A 26,793-nucleotide genomic window follows, 5' to 3' on the forward strand; every position below is an offset into this window, starting at 1 on the left:
TGTTATATGCTGAAAAATGCAATCACATTTTTATATATCACAATATCTTACTTATCAGTTAATTTCTTAATTGCAATATAAATGTGCTTCTAAATGCGTTATCTATATCCCTACGATTTTCGGCTTCCTCCCATGACTGACAGCAGAGTGTGCATGGCAGTGCGCACGAGGGCGTGACCTTCACACTCACTAATCAGGCATCAGGGACTAGTGGACTACTAGAAATGACATCTATTGATCAGCCTAGAAAAAAGAAAAGAAAAAACTCTTGGTCAGGAGAGAGAGAGAGAGAGAGAGAGAGAGAGAGAGAGAGAGAGAGAGAGAGACGACATAAGCCCAAAATAGTTCCCCATTGAACTTCATCAGAGTTGAGTGGAGGTGCTATTGGGGGGGATTTCCTCTGTGTGTGTGTGTGTGTGTGTGTCTGAGCCACAGCCCCCAGGCTGGTTGCTCGTCGGAGGCTTCCATTGAGTTTTCCTCTCGTCGTTCATTGATCTCCTGAGTCATCAGCCACACATGGGATGGCGTGTGGCTGAGGATCTGGCAGAATGAGATGCTCAGAGATGTATTTGTCCAAGCAAAGGAACATGTGTTTATTTATTTAAACATCTGTTTATTATAGGCGAACACTATTTCTAATGATATGGAAACCTGAATCCCTTTGTCCTTGTCGCCAGTCCCTTCTAGGATGGATCATAACGAGTGGCAGCGAGTTAACTGTCGGAGCCACCACCAATACGACGAGGACGATGGTAAAGAAACGTTCTATCTGTCTATCTATCTATCTATCTATCTATCTATTTATCTATCTATGTGTCTATCTATCTATCTGTCTGTCTGTCTGTCTGTCTGTCTGTCTGTCTGTCTGTCTGTCTGTCTGTCTGTCTGTCTGTCTGTCTGTCTGTCTGTCTGTCTGTCTGTCTGTCTGTCTGTCTGTCTGTCTGTCTGTCTGTCTGTCTGTCTGTCTGTCTGTCTGTCTATCTATCTATCTATCTATCTATCTATCTATCTATCTATCTATCTATCTATCTATCTATCTATCTATCTATCTATCTATCTATCTATCTATCTATCTATCTATCTATCTATCTATCTATCTATCTATCTATCTATCTATCTATCTATCTATGTGTCTATCTATCTATCTATCTATCTCTATCTACATATATCTATCTACGTATCTGTCTATCTTTCTGTCTATCTATCTGTCTATCTGTCGGTCTGTCTGTCTGTCTGTCTGTCTATTGTATCTATCTGTTAATAAAGTGTTATCTTATTTTACCTTAACTTATTTGATCATAACTTATGTTAACTCATCGTATCTTATTTTTGTATATATCTAACTTATCTTATCGTATCTGACCTTATCTTAACTTATCATATCTTATTTTAAGGTATCTTAACTTATCTTTATCTCATCTTATCTTAACCTATCTTAACTTAACTTAACATATTATATCTTAACGTATCTTAACTCAGCTTACCTCATCTCATTTTACTTTATCTTAACTTAACTTATCTTATTTTATTTTATCTTAACTGAACTTATCTTGACTTAACTTAACTGAATTTATCTTATCTTATCTTAACTTATCTTGACTTATCTTAACTTAACTGAATTTATCTTATCTTATCTTAACTTATCTTGATTTAACTTATCTTATTTTATCTTATCTTATTTTATCTTAACTTAACTTAACTTAACTTATCTTGACTTAACTTATCCTATTTTATCATATTTTATTTTATCTTATCTTATCTCATCTCAACTTAACTTAACTTATCTTGACTTAACTTATCTTATTTTATCTTATCTTATCTTATCTTATTTTATCTTAACTTAACTTATCTTGACTTATCATATCTTAACTTAACTAAAATTATCTTGACTTATGTTATCTCATTTTATCTTGTCTTTTCTTATCTTAACTTAACTTAACTTATCTTGACTTAACTTATCTTATTTTATCTTATCTTATCTTATTTTATCTTAACTTAACTTATCTTGACGTATCATATCTTAACCTAACTGAACTTATCTTGACTTATCTTGACTTATCTTGACTTATCTTATCTTGACTTATCTTGACTTATCTTATCATATAATTTTTTACCTTATCTTTTCTTATTTTAACTTAACTTAATTTATCTTGACTTAACTTATCTTATTTTATCTTATCTTAACTTAACTTATCATGACTTAACGTATCTTATTTTATCTTAACTTAACTTATCTTGACTTAACTTATCTTATCTTATTTTATCTTATCTTTTCTTATTTTAAATTAACTTATCTTGACTTAACTTATCTTATCTTATTTTATCTTATCTTATTTTATCTTATCTTTTCTTATCTTAACTTAACTTATCTGATCTTATCTTATCTGATCTTATCTTATCTGATCTTATCTTATCTTATCTTATCTTGACTTATCTTGACTTATCTTGACTTATCTTGAATTATCTTGAATTATCTTGACTTAACTTAACTTATCTTATTTTATTTTATCTTAACTTATCTTGACCTCACTTCACTTAACTTCACTTATCTAAAATTATTTTCATCACCCTCTGCATAATTCCTTATATCTATCATTTCACCGTTGTTTTTCCATCCTTCCTCTTATTCCTTCTTATGTTTTTCTCCTCCTTCTCCTCCTCCTCGTCCTCCTCCTCCTCCTCGTCCTCCGCCTCCTCCTCCTCCTCCTCTTCTTCTTCTTGTGCTGCCTCTCAGAGCCGCAGCCTGTGTACATCGGCGTTCCGGTCGCTCACAGGAGGAGACGCCGCCGGCACCACTCGTACGTCAGCGACGGCGAGCGCGAGCGGCACCACATGCACCACGAGCGTTCACACCACCACCACGACTACTACCACCAGAGAGACCAGCACTACAACCACGAGGAGGGAGGAGGAGGAGAGCAGCACGAGCACTCTGACCCCACAGGTCAGTGACATCTTGTCAAACCACTTCACAATCTTATCTAAAGTTCTGTCTATAATTCTATGTGTCTGTTTTATCCGTTTTACCGTTGTTTTTCGATTCGTGGCGCTGTTCTATTTTTTTCTTTCTGCTTCTCAGAAAACAAAATGTTTACCTTTGAGAAACAAGATGAATTATTTTAAGTTTTTTAGGATTGAAGACACTTTCAGTTGCAAGAAACTTGCTTGCCTGTGTTTTTTTTCTGCCACAACACACTTTTTACAAAGAAATAATCCCACTGCACACTACTATCCTGTCAATCACTAAAAATGTTGTGGAGAAATTAAGGGATAAATAAATATTATTATGGTCTACTAATAGTGATGCAAGTCTATCAAATTTGTTGTTCATAGCGCGCATCTCTTTTAAGTGGCCGATTGAGTGAACCTTCAATTCGCAGACTGCAAATAATGAACTCTGCCATCGTTCAACGGAACTCCCTCCTCGCTCGCCACACGTTGAAGCAACTGAATAAAACGAACAAAAGACTCGGAAAATTGAACGACTCTTTTTACAGAGCGACTCTCAAAAAGGAGTCGTAATGTCCGTCACTACGTAGAGTCGTCCTCGTCAGAGTGAAACTTCCTCTGACAGAGACAGAGTTGGTATTCTGGCCAGAACCGATGAATCAGTGCAGCCTTGCAAATTTGATGTTGCGAGACAACAGATCATTTTCATTATTGACGTTTTTTTTTTTTATGGAATTTGAAAATTGTTCACAGGGGTTGGCAAACACTGACTTAGGGGATAATTAGATGAGTTAATGAGTTTGAGATGGACGTATTAGAATGGAGTCACTTGTTCGTGTGTGTGTGTCTGTCTGTCTGTCTGCCTGTGTGTGTGTGTGTGTGTGTGTGTGTGTGTGTGTGTCTGTGTGTGTGTGTGTGTGTGTGTGTGTGTGTGTGTGTGTCTGTGTGTGTGTGTGTGTGATGAATATTTGGTAGCTTGGCCCCCGTTCCCATGGGGCCATGCGGTGTGAAGCCCATAAGCTGATTAGAGCTCAGGAACTCCAAGCTATGAGCGAGTGTTATTTGGGATGACTTGTGAGTGTTTTCATGCATGGTGGACTTGTGTTTTTATGTTGTTTTTTTTAGTTGATTCAACAGGAGGAGATTCACATACATTCACACATAATTTTTGTATACAGTATATCTATATTAATATAATATGGTTTGAGGCAATTCAGAGAATATGAATGGCTGTGAGAACGTCTCCAGAGCCCAAACAAATAAAAAAATAGTATCATAGATATGCAGAGAACCATATAGGCGAGTACCTAGATGTCGTGTGTGTGTGTGTGTGTGTGTGTGTGTGTGTGTGTGTGTGTGTGTGTGTGTGTGTGTGTTTGTGCTTGTGCGTGTGTGTGTGTGTGCGTGTGTGTGCGTGTGCGTGTGAGGGGGGCGAGCACTCGAGGGCCCTGTGGTGTGTGTCAACCCTCTTTAAAGCTTCTGGATCTTTGCTGCACTTGAGATTTCAGTGGATTCTTGCCCGAGCTTAGACGAGACCTGGTCCAACCGATTACAGAACCTCGACGGATTGAACGTTTTTTTTTTTTTAATACTAAACCGACCGCGGCAAAGTGAGTCCTCAAAAGAAGACATTTTCAAGGAGCCACACAGTAAGAATCAGAGAGAGAGAGAGAGAGAGAGGGGAGACGTGAGGACACACCTGAGCATGTCGCTTTCGACCCACTGACGGAATGGTGAGATAAGGACCCCTCCACCTGGAACAAGAGGACGGGAGGCTCCATCTGTGGATCTTCCTGAGCAGCTTTTCCCTGCTCAGAAGATCTCCACTAGTGAACATGGAGGATTCTGGATCCTCTAGTTTGGCCTCGCGCTGGACTCTACCTGGCTCTCATACAGGTAAAGGTGTCACCCTGTGGGAGTGGATGAAGTAGAAGCTGTGTTTTCGATCAATCGTTTGCGATGTGTCACTCATGATTATGGAGTAATTTAAGGTCCTTTTATTTTTTATTTTTTTATTTTTATTTATTTTTATTTTTTTTTTATTTTTTAACCTGTGCTGTCAGCATGCTGGGCATACAACACAGAGTATTTGTATGCCATTGCATTCAGGACAGAGTTAGTCTGCAAGTGGACTTCAACTTCTCAACCTGCAATGCAACTCTTTCTTAATTCTTAAATCATCAACTGCTGCAATAACTCTGTCCTGTGGATGCCCTGTAGAATGACAAGAGCACAGTTTTTGGTGATGGAGAACCATTTAAGGTCCTTTTAACCACAAGACATCTCCTTTGTCGACCTTCTGGTCTAACCAAATGTCAAAAGACTGTAGTGCATAAATGTTGTCTATCTAGCGTTGAAAATATAATCATCTGGATATAATGCCTGTTTGTGCATAGATTTCCACCGTAGATCTGAAGCATTGCACACATCACACGCTGTGACCTCCTTGCATGGGATTATTGTCGACCACAGCGCTCGGCACAAAGTAGAATATATTAAATGAGGAGGGAAAAAAAATGCTTAACCCCTAATGTTTTTGCTGTTCTTTTCCAACAGGTACATTCTCAAAATAATGAAGTTTCAACCTTTCTAATAATGTCTTCAATACGTCAAATTTGAGGATTCGCATTACAGCTAATACGGTCTGCATGAACCGAATCAAATGAACAAAGAGTTGGAAAACGGGATAACTCGTTTGACTTATCGTAGTGACTTATCCCGATCCGACACTCAAAAACGGGCCGAACCTGTCGTCACTTTAAGAGTGGAACTTGTTCCGATGAGCACAGAGTTGGTATTCTGGCAGGAATTGTTCAATATGATGAATAAGTACAGCCTCACAGTTTTGATCTTGCAACACAAAGGCTAATTTCCATTATTGGTTTATTGACGTCGAATTTGAAAAAAGTGTTCACAGCTCACACGGTTCAGATTCGAGGATTTGCATCAGAGCTATACAGTCCATATGAGCTGAATCAAATGAACGAAGAGTCGGAAAATCAAATGACTCTTTTTACAGAGTGACTCGCCCAGAAACCGACTCTCAAAAAAGAGTCGATCATTTCGTCACTATGTGGAGTCGTCACTTTCAGAGTAAAACTGAAATGAGGTTCCAATGAGGTTGAAAAGAAAACAAAAAAATTTAAAATACGGATTTCTTCTTTGCACAATATACAGAAAAGTACATTGTGGTTTATTAAATGTGACACTGCCACGCTCTGCTTACATGCACACACACACACACACACACACACACACGATCACAATCACAAGCGACACACACACACACACACACACACACACAAACACACACACACGATCACAATCACAAACGACACACACACACGCGCACACATTTATACACGCACACACACACACACATTTATACACACACGCACACACACACACACATTTATACACACACACACACAGATGCATACACACACACACACACATAATCACAAACAATTAACACATACACACATTTATATACATACCCACAGACGCATACACAAACACACACATGATCACAATCACAATTAACATACACACACACACACACACACACACACACACTTATATACATGCACACACACAGACGCATACACAAACACACACATGATCACAATCACAATTAACACACACACACACACACACACACACACAAATATAGCACACATGTAAATGAGACAAGTGCCCCCGGGGCTCAGGGAATGTTAATGGATATTGATTCTAGTGGAATGAAAGTAGAAAAAAAGGTGTGGCCTAATTGGGTACACACACCATTAACAGGGAATTATTCGACAAACTAATTCGGTTGCCTTCAAATTGCCTGTTCCAAGCATCCAGACTTTTTTTTTTTAATATATAATATTTTTGAATGAATCAATGAATTAATTACTATTAAATAATAACTGAACTAATTCATATTTATTAATTACTTAACAAATTAACAAATGAATACATAAAGTACTTAAATGTTGTCCCTTTTGTCGCCCTTCCTCAGTGTCCCCGGCAGCAGAACGGTTGCGGCACATTTTGGGAGAGGATGACAGCACCCCGACGCCCACCATATTCACGGAGATGGACACGCTGCAAAATGAGGGGGACGAACTGGAATGGAAGGAGTCTGCGAGGTGAAACATGTCAATAACACCCCCTCTCACACCCCCTCCTTCAGACGTATAGAGGCACGCGGCATGCGTCTGCGAGCCTTCATTAGTTTCGGATTTGGGTCCACTCCGAACAGGCTTGAGGGGTCAAAGGTTACTATTACGGAATGAAAATAAAACCTGCTTGATCAGCTATTTCTTCCTTTACCTATCAGCACTCGTGAGGTGAATTTCGCTGGTGCGTCCTGCTTGGGACGGTTCTTTCTCACGACAGGTGGGTGAAATTTGAGGAGAAGGTTGAGGAGGGAGGAGAGCGGTGGAGCAAGCCCCACGTCTCCACCTTGACCCTCCACAGCCTGTTTGAGCTCAGGACCTGCCTGCAGACGGGCAGCATCCTCCTGGACCTGGAGGGATACTCCCTGCCGCAGATAGTGGGTGAGCATCGCTCTCTCCTACACCAGTGTTTCTTCCCCGACTCTCGTGCGTCGCTCACGCAAGTCCTCGGAATCGAAACCAGCGAAGAGTCGGAAAAATGAAACGACTCCTTTTTACCGAGGGACTCGTCAGCGGCCGACTCTCGAAAAATGAGTCGGTGCTTTCATCGCGACAAATTGTTCCCACTTTCAGTGTGAAACGTGAGCTTGTTCCGATGAAAACAGAGCTGCTGTTCCGGCTGGAAGTGTCAAATTTTTATTTTAGTTTTTGAAGCAGAATTGGAAACAAATAGGTTTCGGTTATGAAATGTGAAACGGATGCGACGCTCAAGTTCTCATCCAATCGGAATCGGTTCAATTTTTATATACAAGGAATTTGTCGTGGTGAGGAGTGGCGCATTTCTATACAGACAATTAACATTAAAAAAGCTTAATAATCTGGAAAAATCAACTAAAACAAAAATAGCCAAATACACAAAAACGGCCAAAGATAACAGAACAGAAATACACAAATATATAAAGATTTACAGAATATAAAAAGTCTATGCATGTGCTATATGATTATCACTCCAGTCTACAGTGTTATAACAGAGTCACTCCAATATATTGCTTGGAAAGAAGTTACTAGTAAGCAAAATCGCATGGCGTTTACAACTAAATGAAATAATGTCTCCATATAATCAAATCTCCTGTTTGCCGTTAAATGAACGCTAACCTAACATTTCGCGATAGACGATATCGTGGATCGCCAGATCAGTGACGGTCTGGTCGGTCCGGAGGTGAAAGAGAAGATCACCTTCGTGCTGCTGAGAAGACATCGTCATCAAACCAAGAAGCCGATCCACCGCTCGCTGGCTGACATAGGAAAATCCACCAACGCTACTTCCAGTAAGTGTGTGTGTGTGTGTGTGTGTGTGTGTCTGTGAGTGTGTGTGTGAGTGTGAGTGTGTGCGTGTGTGTGTGAGTGTGATTGTTTTACAACACTTGTAAGGACTTGTCTCCGAATTAGACTTTGTTTTTGCTTTAGAAGTGCACCAGCAACATGGGTCCTCACTTACACCAGGTCGTCCTTTTTTTCAATATCTCCACCCTCTATAATTCACTTTCAATAATAATCCACTTAAAATTTTACTTTTACAAAATCACTTTTCTATCTCCTCCTCCGCCTCCACTTCTTTCCTTCCTTCCTTCCTTCCTTCCTTCCTTACCGAACCAGACCGTAGTCCTCAGATCAATCTGAGCCGTAGCGCTAGTTCGGCCTCTGGGATCCACCGCTCCACGGAGGAACTGCGCTCCAGGCCGTCGAGCAGCATGAGCCGCCTGCGTGAGTCCAGACATGGATCCGTGCACATTTATATAAACACACACACACACACACACACACACACACACACACACACACACACACACACACACATACACACACACAAAGTATGTTTATTCTGACCGAGCTTCGCGACGCAACGTGCTGGAAAATCAACTTGTATGATCTCAATGTGAACTCTAATTCTAAGGAAATGATTAATACTTCCATGGACTGACGAGCCTCCATTACTTCTTCTTACGCTGCTTAACGGGTTTAACAATCTGGTCATCTTGTCCGACATCTCTTTTGTTTTTGAGATTCGGTCCTGTTTTTTGTAACTTTGGGGTGGGCTTTCCTGTTCAAATGTATTTGAGCAAAGTGGGTTATTGGATTTATCATTCTCTGTGCCTCATGGTTGTTCCTTCCTGCGTTTTGCTCTTACTTATTGACAATCTGCTTTAATATATATTATTAATAGTCCAGTGTAATATAATCCCCCCCTCTAGTCTGTGGATACCAAATAACATGATACAGTATTTAATCTTCAAAGGAATAACTTGGTCATGGTCAACTTTAAAAAAAAAAAAACCTGAAATGAACAGGGACGTGCCAATTAGTTTCAATTTGAGTGGGGAGAATAAAACACTTTAATATTGATTTTACATTGAGAGTAAAAGCAATTTTCTTCCTATACCTTGAATGAGGACATTTATATTGCAGCACTGTTGTATTTGTAACTTTTATCTTAAGTTCTGATGCTGCTGTCTTGGCTGCCTTAACATCCCTGGAGACCCTGGAATCCTCACGTACATTCTCCTGGGAAGAATAAAATCAAGTCGCGAATAAATAAAATTAAACAAAACAAAAATAATTAAAGAAATAAAATCACTCAACATCAGCTCATTTGAAAAATAACTGTGACTTAATATACCGTAGATGTTGAGAGTGTGTGTTCGCTTTACTTTCAGACCCTGCCCAGAGTAGGAGCATGAATGACATTTCGGACACCCCTAGCACGGACCAGGTAAACAGAAAATTCATCATTTCATGTGTTGAATGATGTATATGTCTTGATGATATTTGACATTATTAGCATGAAACATTACATCCTGTTACTTGCCATCCATTCCAGGCAATCAAAATATTGAACCAAATATTGAACCAAAATATTGATGATCCTCAACATTGTTGTTATTGTTTTGGCTTGATAAATCTAAGCATAAGCATTATTTTCAATCAAAGATTGTAATGCTCGTTTTTTTTTGTCACACAAAGGTTGAAACGCACCATAGTGTGGACTACACTTTCACAGTGTGGATTTGACATGATTTTGTTGTGGCCGCCAAGGTTCCGGCGTCGGGCTCGAATATGAACGTCGGGAACCACGAAACGGGCGTCTTCATCCCGTGTAGTGTGACATAATCGAGGAGCAGCGATGTGGCATCTGGGCCGCCCCATGACAACCCCCACGAAAAGTCGAGCATGTCAGAAATGATTGTATTTTCCTGCCTAGTTCGACAACTCCTACGATGTATTCCGTGAAGTTAACCAATAGGATGACATTGCTCTCTGGTGCACGTAATGTAAACATGGCGAAGAGAAAGAGGGATGCTGCTGTTGCTGCTGTCAGGTGGAACGACACAACCGAGGAAAGGTTTGTCGGAGCCTGGCGGGGAGCCCCCATCCGGGGACGGGGGCTCCCTCTGTCCTCGCGCCGTCGGCGGAGGGAACCGAGTCCAGGCGGGGGCGGGGCGTGAAGACGGGAGGGGGAATCCGAAACGCGGGTCTCTGAGAGCCAGGAGGAAAACAAAAAAAAACAATACTGATTGTACGTCCGTTGCCGACACAGGCTGTGAAGACGATCGCATCTACACTGGAAGTGTAGATGCGATCGTCTTTTTTTTTCATTTTCAAAAACACAAGACTGCCAGCATCGCACATACAGTAGCACTTCTGTAGCCATGACTGACAATTTCTTGACCCTGAGAGGTGCATCCGATTGTTGTTCGGGGTCATACTTGTAGTGTTAGCAGAGTCTCCCAACCAAGATATGGCAAGAATTGATGGCACTATGATTGACTAATCTGTCACGTTGACCATCGTCAAAGACAAAAATACTTTGTAGTGATTGCGGCATCAGGGACTCTGTGTGTGTCTCTGTGTATGGCTATACTTGTGAGGACCAGTGTGAGCTTTTAACCCTTTGAGTGAGGATTTTTGGAACTAAGGACAGTGTGTGTGTGTGTGTGTGTGTGTGTGTCTGTGCGTGTGTGCGTGCGTGCGTGCGTGCGTGGGTGCGTGCGTGGGTGCGTGTGTGTGCTTGATCGCCCAATCCACCAAGAGGAATTCGCCCAATATTGTGTGTGTTCCAAGATGTGCATATGTTGGAGCACAGTTGTGTGATCATGTGCAGTATTTCTGTTCTATTGTATTACAATTGTATTTCTAAGCTTCTGTTCTTTCGTTTTGAGGTCCAGCTTACCTGTCAGAATGATCCCTGGTAATCTGTAAAACAATAGGGGAACATACAGCTCCGATATGAGTCAGTTGCTTTTCCTTTTGACGGGTGCCAAGTTATGCAAGGACTTGAGACTCTTTTTGGCCGTTTCTGCCTCTAAGCAGCAGTAGTTAATTGATTTTAGTGTGCGTGTGTGTGTGTGTGTGTGTGTGTGTGTGTGTGTGGCTTGGTTAGGGTCCATGTGTGGCTTACAGTCGTGTAGCATATGTAGCATGAAGATAAATTATTAAATATAATTTATTCGTTACATTTACAAGATGTATAATTAATTAATTTATTAATTAAATCATTTTTATATATATATATATATATATATATATATATATATATATATATATATATATAAATTATTAACCTTATCCTATATATAAATGTATGTATTACATTATATTTGGACTTCCTTGATAATAAAAAAAATGGGTAATATTTGTTTATTTACTCCCTGCCCTGGTTCTCTTTCATTATCTTTATATATCATCCCCAAAATGCAAACCTCTTAAAGTAGGTCAAAAGGGCTGTTTCCTGTTTCATAAGAGTGCAGAGAGAGAGAGAGTGAGAACTAGTTGAGCGAGTTAACTCCGAAAGCAGCATTAACAGATTAAAAAGATTTTAAAACTAAGTACTAGCCACACCACTCCCACGTGCCTCTTCATCAGGAAGGGGTGTGTGTGTGTGTGTGTGTGTGTGTGTGTGTGTGTGTGTGTGTGTGTGTGTGTGTGTGTGTGTGTGTGTGTGTGTGTGTGTGTGTGTTTTTGTTTTTGCCCATAATTAACCATAACATTTAATTGGTGTTAAATGTGATGGCATCTTTGGAAAGGTGACGGGTTATAAGTTTACTTTATTGATGTGTCTCTACTCAGCTGAAAAATAAGTTCATGAAGAAGATTCCCCGAGACGCTGAGGCGTCCAACGTCCTGATCGGTGAGGTGGACTTCCTGGACAAACCCTTTGTCTCCTTTGTACGCTTGGCTCAGGCAACGACTCTGGGCGGCCTCACCGAGGTCCCCGTTCCCACCAGGTCAGTGTCTCTGCACTCCCTCACTACTATTATTATTATTATAATTATTATTATTATTATTGTTTCATATATTATTGATGATCATATTTTAAAATAGTTATTATTATTATTTATTATTATTATTTTCTTCACATTTCAGTGCCAACTCATCAGAATTAGAATTTGAGTACATTGTCATATACAGCAAGGCACCAAACTTCACTACAACATGTATATAATTTGTTGTGGTGAAGATTGGTGCATTGTTGTGCAGAAAATTACTACAAAAAAAAAGCTTTAAAAAATGTACTATATCAAAATGCCAAACATACAAAAATAGCCAAATACCAAATATACAAAGAAAATTGCAAAATTTTATATATATATATATTTTACCAAATATACAAAGAAAATAGTCTAATATTATATATATATTTTTCCAAATATGCAAAGAGCAGTCAAATAATCCAAAACAAAATTGCCAAAATACAAAAATGTACAGAATATACAAATAGCGATTATATCCTAGGCTCAATTAAGTTGGGATACGTTTAGTTAATAGTTGCCACACTGCCACTTAGCTGTGGATTAGTGGCAGTATGGCTGTTGGTATTGGTTATGTGTATAGGTATAGGTGAATATACAGTACGGGATGAATAAATATGTATACAATAATATTGGCATGGATAACAATGAATGAGCAGAAATACATTATTACTGTGTTATCAATAAATAACATATTCCCTTTGTATGAAACCTCTATTTCTCTGCGTACTTGTACGTGTGCATCATTATGTGTGTATGAATGTGTGTAAATTATTACACGACCGATTGCATCTGGAAACCCGTTTTGGTGCTTTTTCCAGGTTTCTCTTCATCTTGCTGGGTCCTCATGGGAAAACCAAATCGTACAATGAGATTGGTAGAGCTATTGCTACGCTCATGGTCGATGATGTAAGTGGGCGCGACAAACACCTCGATCCAGCACCCACACACACACACACACAAACACAAACATGAGTAATTTGGTAAGATTGACCAAAACGTCCATTTTTACCAATCTTCCCTTCCATTATGTTTTATTTGTGTCAGTTGTTCAGTGATGTGGCCTATAAGGCCAGAGACCGTGACGACCTGATAGCCGGCGTCGACGAGTTTCTCGATGAGGTGATTGTCCTTCCTCCCGGGGAGTGGGACCCCAAAATACGCATTGAACCTCCGAAGCAAGTCCCGTCTGCAGAAATGAGGCACGTACATTTATGGTATAATTTAGAGTAATCTGGCAAATCCTGTCCCTTCTCTGAGCCCCTTATGTCCACGCCCCCGCAGGAAGTCGGTGCTGAACCTGAACGAACTGGGTCAGATGAATGGCTCAGCAGGGGGAGCGGGTGGGGGAGAAGACGAGGAGATGCCTCTTCCCCATGAGCTGGGAGAGGAACTGGCTTTCACTGGGAGGTAACGGCAACACCCGCTTTAACTTGAAGACCAGTGAGTTAGTTAGTCGAAGCCTCGAACCTAGAGTCCGTTTCCGTTTCACTAAGTGTGACCTCTGTGGGCATGGATCATTATGGTCCATATCTGGAGATGGTCCATATCCCTACTCTTCCTGCTCCCATCCTTGCTCCCATGGGTGAAACAGTGAATGTTTGTTGCGTTACGCCAGGTTCTGCGGGGGATTATGGCTGGACATCAAGAGGAAGGCGCCCTGGCTCTGCAGTGATATTTACGAGGGCTTCCATATCCAGTCCATTTCCACCGTGCTGTTCATCTACCTAGGCTGCATCACGAACGCCATTACCTTCGGAGGGCTTTTGGGAGATGCCACCGATAATTACCAGGTAAAAGCTGAGCTTATGCTTGCTTTGGAAAATGCGACGCTTGAGGTGATGTATTGCCTCTCAACAGTTAAACCATCTTGTCTGCCCACTCCTCCTGTCGCTTTTTTCCAGGGCGTGATGGAAAGCTTCCTTGGCACTGCCTTAGCGGGGACCGTTTTCTGCATATTTGGCGGCCAGCCCCTCATCATTCTCAGCTCCACTGGACCCATTCTCATCTTTGAAAAACTCCTCTATGAGTTCAGCAAGTATGCACGTCAGCCACAACGTCTCACAAAGGGCTCGTTCTGTCAGACAACTTGACGGCGCCACATGCTTCCACACCCCTTATGGGCCGGCCTATTTAAGCAGCCAATCCCTTCTGCCCTGCCTGATTTTCTGCCTGCTTGCTCCACCTCTACCTCCCCTGCATCCACCTGTTGGGCTCCACTGTTGTTATCCATTTGGGGGATTCAAGCTCATCACTCCTATATTTCTAGCTCATTAAGTACGCCAATGTTTGCCGTACACCTGGCCGGGAGTGATCTGTAGTAGAGCCCAGGCGCAAAAACTCAAACAGTGCATAGTAAATAAAGATCATTTTAAAGTGAATCTAAAACTTGTCAAAAAGTAATGTTAATGTTAAACGGTAAAGTAATGTTTAAACACCTTTTGTTTTTATCTATTTGTCTTAATTCTTTTTGTGTGAAGCCCCTTGAGCAAGACTCTCTCTTATCGTCCTTCCAACTCTCCCACCCCAGGAACAACAGCATCGACTACATGGAGCTTCGGCTCTGGATCGGCTTGCACTCGTGTCTCCAGTGTTTGATTTTGGTGGCCTCGGACGCCAGCTACATCATCAAGTACATGACACGCTTCACGGAGGAGGGTTTCTCCAGCCTCATCTCTTTCATCTTCATCTCCGACGCCATTAAGAAAATGGTGGGTTAACGTGCCGTTATATGTGCATTGACACCTTCACATGAATGGATGTGAAGGTCTTAAATTGATTATTATTATTATTATTATTATTTTAAAAATTCAATTTTTCTAAATTGGGTGTTTACACAGGTGGGATCCTTTAAATACCATCCAATCAACCGTGGCTTTAAGCCGGACTTGGTCACAGTCTACAAATGTGATTGCATTGCTCCAGATCAAGGTGAGTCTAAACAAATGTTCTATTTTGTTTTTGTAGCTATTTTATTTACAAATATATTCATCAAAAGAGACAACTAGAGTTGCTTGCGTGTTCATGTGTTAATGTTTTCTTGTTGTTGCTTTTTCAATATAAATCCACATTGTGATGTAAATTTCTATGGTTTATAGTTTGCCAGTGGTTAGTTACATTGATGACCATTATAAGCCAGGACACCAGGAAGAAATATACACATTGAAATATTCTCCCATGAAGCTGAAATTACAATTGGGGATACAAAAATGTGATATATACAGTATGTTGTATATGAACACAGGCTGAAAAAAGGATTTTAGGGAATTTGTTTTTATCTTATATTACATTTGGTATATTGTAATGTTACAGTGCCTCCACGTGAAAGCTCTATATGATATTATTGCTTGAAAGAGTCCAATCAAAAGAATAGCATTGCCCAAGTCTCTGGTATTTTAGATCTCGGCTGTGTTTCATGCCTTTTCTATTACTGTAAGTGATTCTTGTGTTGTCCTGTTTCCGCTTCTTTCACACTGGCTACCGCCTGCCCCTGTAAGTAACCCACTTGAGACAGAATGCATCATATAAATAAATAGCAGAGTGATGTACTAGAGCTACATCATCTTCAGTATCACTGGTTCAAGTGAAACAGTAATATATTGTGGATACTGTGGAGCTGTGGATGATTTTCCAGATTTTTCCTCTGTGTCAGCATTTTCATTCATTCATTCATTGTTTTGTCTTTGCCCCCCCTTCCCTATTTTCTCTGTAGCTTCTGCACTGGAATTAAACATTTCAGCCCCGTTCGCTGATGACAACATGACTTTATTGGTAAGAGTCTAAAGACAGTTCTGTTCCAGTTCCATTCAAACGGGTGAAACTAGACTAAACCCTAAAAAGTGAAGGTCTTAAGGGTCTTCTGGAGCTCGCACACCATCATCCGTGACCATGCTGTTCTGTTTTGCTCTTCTTTCTACCCTTATCCTTCTCTGGCTTTCTCCATCTTTCCCTTTCCCTTTCACCCCCTTGTTATTGCTCCTTTATGCCGCTCCGTCTTGGCAGTTCAATTTGACGGACGTGGACTGGAGTCAGCTCAGCAAGAAGGACTGCGTGAAGTATGGCGGCACGCTGGTGGGCGACGCCTGCAAATACGTCCCCGACTTGGCCCTCATGTCCTTCATTCTGTTCTTCGGGACGTACTCCATGACCGTGTCCTTGAAGAAGTTCAAGTCCAGCCGCTACTTTCCGACCAAGGTAAGGACGGATTGGACTTTAGTCCTCAACGGTACCCTAAATGGGACGATTTGTCCTGCCCTCATGTTCCATCGCCCTGTAGAGCTAGGTGTCTGTTATTGAGTTGAGTTTGAGAAGAGCTGTCAAAAGATTCATTGCAATTAATGAACAGTTTTGATTTACTCAGATTTGACCCGAAAGTACGATTTTCCTATCTAAAAGGCAACGCATCGAGTTATTGTCATATTGAGAACAGAAACACCAAAAAAACTTTATCAAAATGTATTACATATTCCTTTGCACAGGGACAGTTGCTATACAGGCATGCTAAACATGCCTGTTTACATGGAATTCTATATCAAAACATGGAAAACAATAAAATAAAAATCATCAATGTATCAAAGGATAATATTATTGCTGCGGACCCACTGCAATTCCCAGGCAGACCCATGTCTTCGATATAAAAATGGATGAAAACATGAAGCCTTACATATTTAAACGTTTCAAATGCACGGGGCAAATTTTTGAGTTTGCCGCCTGGGCTCCTCTGCTCATCGATCCCGGCGTGGTGTACAGCAAACAGCGTTACTTAATGGGCTAGAAATACAGGAGTGATGAGCACGAATCCTGCCGTTGGATAGAAGAGTAGAGCCCAACAGGTGGATGCAGGCGAGGTGGAAGGAGCGCAGCAATGCTGCAAGCAAACAGACAGCAAAGCAGGTAGGGCAGGAGGGTTAGGCTGCTTAAATTGTCCGGCCCCAGAGGGCATGAAAGTGCGTGGCTCGGTCAAGTTGTCTGACAGAACTAGGTCCGCAAGCTACGCATCATTTGTTAAAGAAGTCCACTTTGATAAAAGTAATCATATGGATGGATCATATGAGCGGTTCCAACGGATCAAACTATTTGAACAGGTTTTTGATACCCCACTCTGGCAGTCCCACACATACCTCTATTCCCCTTCTCCGTACCAGTGCCATCCCCTCATCTTCTCCATGTACATGGATATCTCCTTGTATTTGCCTCCCTTGTTCTCTCCTATGTGTGTGTGTGTGTGTGTGTGTGTGTGTGTGTGTGTGTGTGCTCCCAGTTCCGTACCCTGATCGGTGATTTCTCCATCATCATTTCTATCCTGGTCTTTTGTGGCTTGGACTGCCTGCTGGAGTTGGATACGCCCAAACTGCACGTGCCCACTGAGATCAAGGTCCAAAAACACCTTCCCCCGTCGTCCTTTCCTGTCGTTGTCCAGCGTGCTTTGTATGTCACTTTTTCCAACGAATGCAATGATTTGACATATCTTGTCCGAAATTTCGATGCTGCTCTTCAATCAGTTGCACCATCTAACCCTGTCTGTCATGCTGTATAACTTTGTAACGGTTGTTTGCCCTTTCTGCTTTCCTGGATTGGTTGTCGCTTGGATGGATAGCTGAGGAAGCTAATCAGTGATTTCTCCATCTTCATGTCAATCATGTCGTTTGTGGGTCTGGATATGTTGATGGGGTTAGACACACCCAAACTAATTGTTCCAACAGAATTCAAGGTATTTAACAAACTTTAACAAATTTGCGTTCTGTGCATGTGTGCAATTGATTTCCTTCTGCATGTTTAAGTGTGTGTGTGTGTGTGTGTGTGTGTGTGTGTGCGTGCGTGTGTTCATGTTAAACGCATTATTATTTGCACTATGTAATGTATTGACAATCAAGATGGTAGTGATGAATTATGGTATGGTGTACGTGCATCTGCTTTTTTGCTCATATTTTAAATCTGTGCAATGTATACATAGAATCTATATATTTATATATCTATTATCAATGTATGTTTATCTGTGTGTGTTGTAGCCCACACGTTCAGAGAGGGGCTGGGTAGTAATGCCGTTTGGGAAGAATCCATGGTGGGTGTATCCTGCCAGCTTTGTCCCTGCTCTACTTGTCACTATACTCATCTTCATGGACCAGCAGATAAGCGCCGTCATCGTCAACCGCAAAGAAAACAAACTCAAGGTCGGACAACTTTGGCATTTGCCTTGCATAGATCTAAACAAACAAACTAGTCATAAGAACAATGCATTGAATGATGATTTGAGTTGACACAAAACATAATGGGGCACACAGGGCTAGAGTATAGGGTTAGGGTTAAGGTTAGAAACATATAAAATATTTTAATTGTATTTTGAACATGGTACTTTCAAACTATTTTTTGGGTCTTTTTTCATCATTGCAGAAAGGTTGCGGCTACCACCTGGACCTTTTCTGGGTAGGTGTCCTCATGGCCGTCTGCTCCTTCATGGGCCTGCCCTGGTACGTGGCGGCCACCGTCATCTCCATCGCCCACATCGACTCTCTGAAGATGGAGAGCGAATCCAGTGCCCCAGGGGAGCAGCCCCAGTTCCTTGGCGTCCGGTGAGGAATATCCTAAAAGAGAATATTTTTCAAAATAAGAGGGGTGTTTTGAGTATTTTCAAAATAAGAGTTGTGCTTGAGTATTTTCAAAATTAGACTCGTGTTTCATTATTTTCCGACTAAGAATTGTGTTTTCAGTATTTTCAAATTAAGACTTGGGTTTTAGTAATTTCCAAATAAGAATTTGAGATTAATATCTAAGTTGTTATTTATGAAATGAATAAAGTTCTCTCCGCCTTATAGTGAGCAGAGACTGACAGGCATTCTGGTGTTTGTTTTGACCGGAGTCTCTGTCTTCTTGGCTCCCGTCCTCCAGGTTAGTTAGGTGGTTTCATTCCATGAAATGCTAATGATTTTATTATATGTAGGTATTTTAACTGATACTTTATTTTGTTTGAAAGTACATCCCCATGCCTGTGCTCTATGGAGTGTTTCTCTACATGGGAGTGGCTTCGCTGAGTGGAATTCAGGTAGATCTTCTGCCATTCAAGCCTTTATTATTATTATTATTATTATTATTATTATTATTATTAGTTGTATTATTTCTGTATCTATTTATGTATTTATTTATTATCCTCACTTTTATTATTTATAATATTATTGTAATTTTTTAATATATATTTATTATAATAATAATACGTATTAGCACTTTAAATGCACAACATGCTTTGAATTTGAAGAGATTAATAGAACAATAAAGAAGAAAAAAAGCAAAACGCAGTTCAAGTCCCTGTAAAGTAAATTTGAGATTTGTTTGTAAACACATTATACGTGTTAGAGAGTAATTGCTTAAAACATGGAAAAAGACTGAACTTTGTAGTACTGAATTGTTGAGTTAGACTGCTAATGCACTAATGGGCACACTACACGATTTTGAAAGTCGTCAGATCGCTGTACTGTTCACATTGCACAACGTTCTGTCTTGAATCTTGAATCTTGGGAATCTCGGGAATCTTGAAGTCGGTGTGGTTTCACACTACATGATTGATCGGCGACAGGGGGTCACACATTCCAAGGTCTTTCACCAGGAGGAATCCCCGGCAAGAGTCTGCCTGGTCTCACAACTAACTTTTGTCATGAAAACACACGCAAGGGACACCAGAAACACCAGAAATGGCGTGATACCATTTATGGGAAAACAGAAATGACGCAATGCCATACGCGGGACAGGGTTTTTTTTTTTTATTATTATGTTCTTGATCACTATAAAAAATAAAATAAAAGCATAATTTAAATAAGAAATGTATAAAAAACCTAGAGATGAAAAGTAAAATAGATATGTTGTGTGTTTCTGACTGCTGCTCCGCTGCACTCCCGTACTCCCCTTCTTGAGTCCTCCCCCTCCCCCTCACTCCATGTCTGCTCTCATTGGCTGTAGCTCGTTGCGTCACTCCTGAGGTTGATATTAACCATATTATACCAGATATTAATCCTGTTTGATATCTTGCCGTCTCCTGCGAGCCAATGGCTAGCGCTCGGCGAGCAGTCGCATTGCGTTGCGAGCGGTTAACACCACACGCTCGTCATTCACGGGAGCGCGCTGAGGCAGAAAACCAAGCCAGAATCACATAGTCTGAACTCGGCATAAACTGTTTTTGTGGTCCTGATTTTTTGGGCGGGGCCTAAATCTTGGACAGCTGACGTAACGCATCCCTACCTGGTGGCCCAGCTGTCGGCGGGTGCACAAGGAGCCGGAACAGCAGCGGGACAGCGGCAGGACTCTGTTCCGGTTCCCCGGGAGCGCATGGAGCTGGGGGAGCCCCCACGCTCCGAGCAAAAAAGATCCCATTTTCTGATGTTCTATCTGTAACTTCAGATTAAAATCAAAACAATGAGCACCTCTCCCGCGATTGCCTGTGGTTTCAGTGTCTTCAGCGGACACGCGTCTAGCGTCTCAGAGCAGAGGGAACTGCCTTTTTCTTCTCACAATTTTAAAACATAATTTAATAATTCATAATTGATTTAACACATTTAACACATTTTTCTGTGGTGTGACAAGCCCAGAACACATATTTATTGTGGCTTTACGGGGACTTTAATAAATGAAGGTATGTATTTGAATATAATCTGTGTGTCACCCACACCTACACTTGGTCTGTGACTACAGTTCTGGGAGCGCATCAAGCTTTACCTGATGCCCGCCAAGCATCAGCCAGACTTCTCCTTTTTGCGCCACGTCCCTCTGCGGCGCATCCATCTTTTCACGCTGGTCCAGATCGTTTGTCTGGCCGTCCTCTGGATCCTGAAGTCGACTTTTTTGGCCATCATCTTCCCAGTTATGGTGGGTGTATGATTTTGTTATTATCTTTTTGTCGCCATCATCTTCCCCTGGTATGCTGAGAATATCAATGTCAAAATATGTTTGATTTTGACTGTGTGTAGATACTGGGACTCATGGTAGTGCGTAAGATGCTGGATCTGGTGTTTTCGCAACACGACCTGGCCTGGCTGGACGACATCCTCCCGGACAAAGACAAGAAGAAGAAGGAAGATGAGAAGAAGAAGAAGAAGGACAAAAAGGGGGGAGGAGAGGCAGAAAGTGATGAGGAGGTGAGAGACACAATAGGAAACATACAAAGTTGCACACACACACACACACACACACACACACACACACACACACACACACACAGGAAGAGCTCGATCTCGGCCAACTACATATAATATATCAATTTTTGGGGTTAAGAGGATTCCCCTATTTCAGTAATTGTATTGTGAGTCACTCAATCTGTCGCCAATGTGTCCCTCCTGGTTTTAGTATCTTTGACTAATACGTTCTTCCTCTCTGTCCCACAGTGTTGCTGAAAAGGCACTGTATAACAATTACTACAGCTTTTTTTTTTGTGTCTATTTGCCGTGTTCCCTTCCCTCCTTCCAATGTTTTCCGATGTGGCACAATGCTCGAGGAAAAAAAAGAAATTATGTGAAGCGTGCGCATGCAGAAACCCCTCTGTCTGCAGCTCGTTCCCCGCTAACATCTATCACCTTCAGGCTCCTTTTCTGAATGAAGTCTCTCTCTCTCTCACTCTCTCCCTCTCGCTGACTCCTCCGATAATGAATATTGACATTGAGTAATATCGGAGACAAGGTGGCATTCTGAGGCAACCCCCCCCCCGCCCTCCGTTGCATGTCGACTGCTTCCTTCCTCAGCCCAGTTCCCTCCCTTCTCTGGTGAAGATCTCCACAGAGACTGCAGACCCGCTCCCCTACTCAGCCCCCATCCCTGTAAACCCCTCCCACCAAAACCCGACCGCTGATTGTGAGTAAATCCACCACCGACTGTTCTTTGTGGTATATAAATGTATATATACACGTGTGTAAAGAACATTAATTTGTGTTGATTTTTCTTTGGTATTACACTATTTATGAAGATTGACAGATGAAGTGGTGACAGAGGTGATATGTATAGTGATGCCATTACCATGCTGGTAGATAGATATTATTGTTGTTTCTTTTTAATTATCTGAAGATTTTATGTTTTTGTCTCTGTTTGTGTTTATGTCTATTTGTGCACGTCATTCCATACCCTGTACATTTGGTGTGTGTGTATGTGTGTGTGTGTTTATGTGTGTGTGTGTGTGTGTGTGTGTGCGTGTGTGCGCGTGTGTGTGTGCGCGTGTTGGTTTTGCAGGAAACAAACCCTTACGCAAAAGTTGCTTCAGATCCTGATGAGCTAGACCACAGGTACTGTGTTCTAAAACTACACATGCCCTATAATCAATGATCTTATACACCTACCCAACACCAATATTCACTGAGGGGAAGTTTTCAAAAAATTTTCAATTTGTTCATTGTTTTGCAATGTTATTTTTCCTTTTTTTTTGATGCATGCATAAAGCTGATGATATATAACACATTATGTACAGTGCGAAAAAACAATAGGAGTAACTAAGCAGTAACAACCTAAGCACTGATAACATAAGCAGTAACAATCTCAGCAGTAGGCACTAAGCAGTAATAACCTAACCTGATCTTATACACCCATCCAACACCAATACTCACTGAGGGAAGTTTTCCAATAATTTCAAAGTTTTTAATTGGTTTGAATGATTATTTAGACTTTTTTTTTTGGACGGATGCATATAGCGAATAACATCACAGATTGTGTACAGTGTGAAAAACACTAGGAGTAGCTAAGCAGTAACAACCTAAGCAGTAATACATTAAGCAGTAATACACTAAGCAGTAATAACCCACGCAGTAATAACCCACGCAGTATTAACCTACGTAGTAATAACCTAAGCAGTAATAACCTAAAGCAGTAATAAACTGAAGCAGTGCTAACCTAAACAGTAGTAACTAAGTAGTAATTACCTACAGTAAGCAGTAGTAACTAAGCAGTAATCACTGCATGTTTGTTTTCATTCAATTGCACCCTAGTAGCAATAGTTGCTTTGTTGTAATCATTGTAGATGCTACCATAGCTACCTCACATTTTTCTCTTCAGTTTGTGGACATTCTGGTCTACCGTCGATTTTAAATTAGTTTTTAAAAACTGTGTATTCAGTTTTCTCCCCTGCGTTACTGTTGAGATTCGTGTGTGTGTGTGTGTGTGTGAGGAGGAGGAGGGAGGTGTGAGGTGTGAGACATAACCCAGGCAGCTCCACCACTGTTCCTCAGCATCACTCTGCACCTGAAGATCGCCTGTACCCCCTCGCCCGCCCACTCCCAGATGAGCCTCGTCCCGGGCGACCCCTCGCACCCGCCGCCGCCACCGCCCCAGGTCAACATCCACCTGGAGTCAGACTGTGACGAGTCTGGTTCCGGCCCCAAGCAACGTAGCCTCATACCCAGGGATAGACTTCACCCCTCCAACAGTCTGCCACCTGATATACGCCAAGACCTTTTTTGGGGAACACATTCTCACTTGCATTACTCGTGGGGGGAAACCATTCTGTAGAGCAGCGTTCCCACACCCTTTTTTCCACCACGGCACACTTTATTACAATGAAATAACCCTATGGCAGACCACTATCACATTAACCATGAAAAAGCTGACAAAACTCCATAAACATGTGTAACTATTCTTATTGTTATGGTCTATTAGTAGTTAGTGATGCAAGACTCCACCGAACAAATCTTTTAAATGTCTCCGGAAAAAGAGTGAGCGAGCAAACAGAAAATAGTTACCGAGGACTAAATCAAAGTCCGAAACACAATTCTTATGCAATGTGACTTATTTACACTTTGCATTCCCCGCTAAAAGAATTAATTTGAACAGAATCAAAAGACTGTGGTGAGAATTCCATTCACAACTCGAGAGCGAGACCGACCCTTCTGACTCTCGGTCATCATTCATGGGAAGTCTTCCCTTGCTCACTGTGCGTTATTTCCGTTGAATAAATTAAATCAAAGAGTTTGAAAATTGATAGGCTCTTATTATGGAGTGACTCCTCAAGAACCGGATCTTAAAAAAAAAAGGTCTACCCTTTCTTATCTAATCATTAGAAACTTCAGCTTTTTCTGACTAACACAGAGCTGCTATTATGGCTGGAACCGATGAATTAGTATAACCTTGCAATTTTGTCCTTGCAACACAAGAGTTGTCTTGATTTAAGTTAAATATACATTTGATAGCCTATGCTATAGCATAAATAACTTTGTGGGGAGTGCATCTGAAAAAAAAAAAAAAAAAGGCTGTCTTAGTCTCATTTGAGCGTTGGTAAATGGTATGTAATGACATTTTAGATATTATAGTATACAGTTCCCGATTTACCTGGACATTAACTAAACGTAGCATGCATTTCTGTCAGTTAATCTCCATACATCATCTTGCATGACAAAAAGATTGTCCAAGTGCCGAGCTGATTTAAAGTTAGGTAGTAGGTAAAGTAAATAAAAAGAAACAACCAAAAAAAATTGTATTCACACGTATTCATTCACCTAAAGTATAAATGTTTTAGGACAAAATGTCAGTATTACCAATCATGTTTTGTTTATTACATTTGTTGGCTGTATTCCATAATTTTGCAAATGCTTTGTGCATGATCCTGAATGTCTGAAGGATACTGAAGGCTGGTTGACGTTGTTGTTTATTCTGCGTTTAGCTTTGCTTATGTAAGTAAGTATTATATTATTATTATTATATTTTTAGTCTTATAAAGTATTGAAGACAATTTTGAAGTGTTTTTTTCACTTGATCCTACAACTAGATTAGTGTGTACAGTGGTAAACGATAATAAAGAAATATTGATTAAGGACAAGAAAAAGTTAAGTGTTTTTGTAACATTAATAGGCCTACAACTGTATAATAATATATAATATGATAATGTCGAGGTGAGAGCCCTACAGTTGACATTAGATGTGCAAAATATGTAGAATATTAATTATTATTACATTACTATCTATTAAAGTGGCTATCTTGAAGTTGTATAATTTGTAGACTTCATTATTATTATTATTATTATTATTATTATTTCTTTATTTCTTTATTTTTATTTAACCTGTGCTGTCAGCATGCTGGGCATACAACACAGAGTATTTCTATGCCATTGCATCTAGGACTGAGTTAGTCTGCAAGTGGACTTCAACTTCTCAACCTGCAATGCAACTCTTTATTCATTCTTTAATCATCAAGAACTGCTGCAACAATTCTGTCCTGTGGACGACATGTGGGATAACAAGGGCACAGCTTTTTGTTACACAGAACCACCACCGACCCTTTGGGGAACGATATTACCATGTCTTGGTCTTTAAACAACTAATCACTATTCCAAGAGGTGGAGAATCACCACAACATGAAATGACAAAACAGAATGAATAAGTCCAGGAAAACTGGAACAGCAATTCGTCATGTGGCCTCTTCCTGTCATAGTTATGGCAGTAAATGAGGGAGAAAAGGAGAGGGATGTAACCAGGAGGGTGTTCTGGGGTGAGTTCAAAGCAGGTGTGTGTGTGTGTGTGTGTGTGTGTGTGTGTGTGTGTGTGTGTGTGTGTGTGTGTGTGTGTGTGTGTGTGTGTGTGTGTGTGTGTGTGTGTGTGTGTGTGTGTGTGTGTGTGTCCACCGGTGAGTGCACAGGAGTTGTCCCAATTAATTCTTGTGTATGAAGTTGGAATTATATTGTAGCGCATCCAAGCAGCAGAAAACGTGAAGCCACACCTGAGTGAGGAACTCAGGAAGGAACTCAGGAAAGCCCTGAGCACCCTGCAGCCACAGAAGACTCCCCCCACCACCACCACTACTACCACCAAGCCAGGAGCGAGGACGCCAGGCATGGACCACAGGCCCGGAGCCAGGTCCCGCGACGACAGACTAACACCCCTCCACCCCTCCCTATTTGGACCCTCCACACCCTGGGCACCCTCCTAACATCTCCGTGGTGCCCAGGACCCCCCCATGGCCACAGCACCAAGTGCCACGGATGTCCCCACAGCAGCTCAGCACCCACCCAACTGCAGAGCCCCGTTGAGACCCCCACATGCCCCTAAACACCACAACATTTCCCCGACTTAGGAGACTCAAGTATTAATGGATGGAGTTATAAGTGATAAAAGTAGCCCATATTTCATTAAATTAATCAACCTTCTTTTTGGATATTGCCAATATTTTTTTCATTGAGTTGTATTCTATTCATTTATGTAACCATTGGGATATGATTAGTGTGGTGTGGGGATGGGATGGTTTGAGCAGCCACACCTGACCTTGATCTAGGTGATTGGGTCAGGGTGGCTGCATATCTGTTGTTCGGTGGTTGGGCTAACGGGCAACAGGTTAAAACCCCTATCCTCACACACACACTGGGGATAGAAGGCCTGTCATGACATCTTCGATCTGCTCCTGGCTAATTCCACCTAGCCTCCTCTCTACAATAAACTGGTGTCTGCAACCCATCGTCTTCTGTGTCTCTGTGCCACTTGGACGGC

General features: G+C 41.1%; 1 protein-coding gene across 1 annotated transcript; it reads left to right on the forward strand.

The window, feature by feature from the left end:
- Positions 1-2,742: 2,742 nt before the first annotated feature.
- slc4a5b (solute carrier family 4 member 5b) lies at positions 2,743-26,358 on the forward strand (the record flags this gene model as incomplete). Its single annotated transcript, XM_080018358.1, has 26 exons — positions 2,743-2,944; positions 6,956-7,085; positions 7,336-7,496; positions 8,228-8,383; positions 8,712-8,819; positions 9,770-9,825; positions 12,180-12,337; positions 13,183-13,270; positions 13,409-13,567; positions 13,650-13,771; positions 13,980-14,154; positions 14,266-14,399; positions 14,892-15,072; positions 15,202-15,292; positions 16,074-16,132; positions 16,364-16,555; positions 17,622-17,735; positions 18,370-18,531; positions 18,752-18,930; positions 19,174-19,246; positions 19,332-19,400; positions 21,038-21,211; positions 21,313-21,480; positions 22,562-22,614; positions 23,551-23,708; positions 26,258-26,358. The coding sequence occupies exons 1-26, from the start codon at positions 2,833-2,835 to the stop codon at positions 26,356-26,358; spliced, it is 3,333 nt and encodes a 1,110-aa protein (XP_079874484.1). The 5' UTR covers positions 2,743-2,832.
- Between the last annotated feature and the right edge of the window lie 435 nt (positions 26,359-26,793).

The sequence above is a fragment of the Zeus faber genome (genome assembly GCF_960531495.2).
Source record: "Zeus faber genome assembly, chromosome: 17".
In the NCBI taxonomy this organism is placed as follows: Eukaryota; Metazoa; Chordata; class Actinopteri; order Zeiformes; family Zeidae; genus Zeus; species Zeus faber.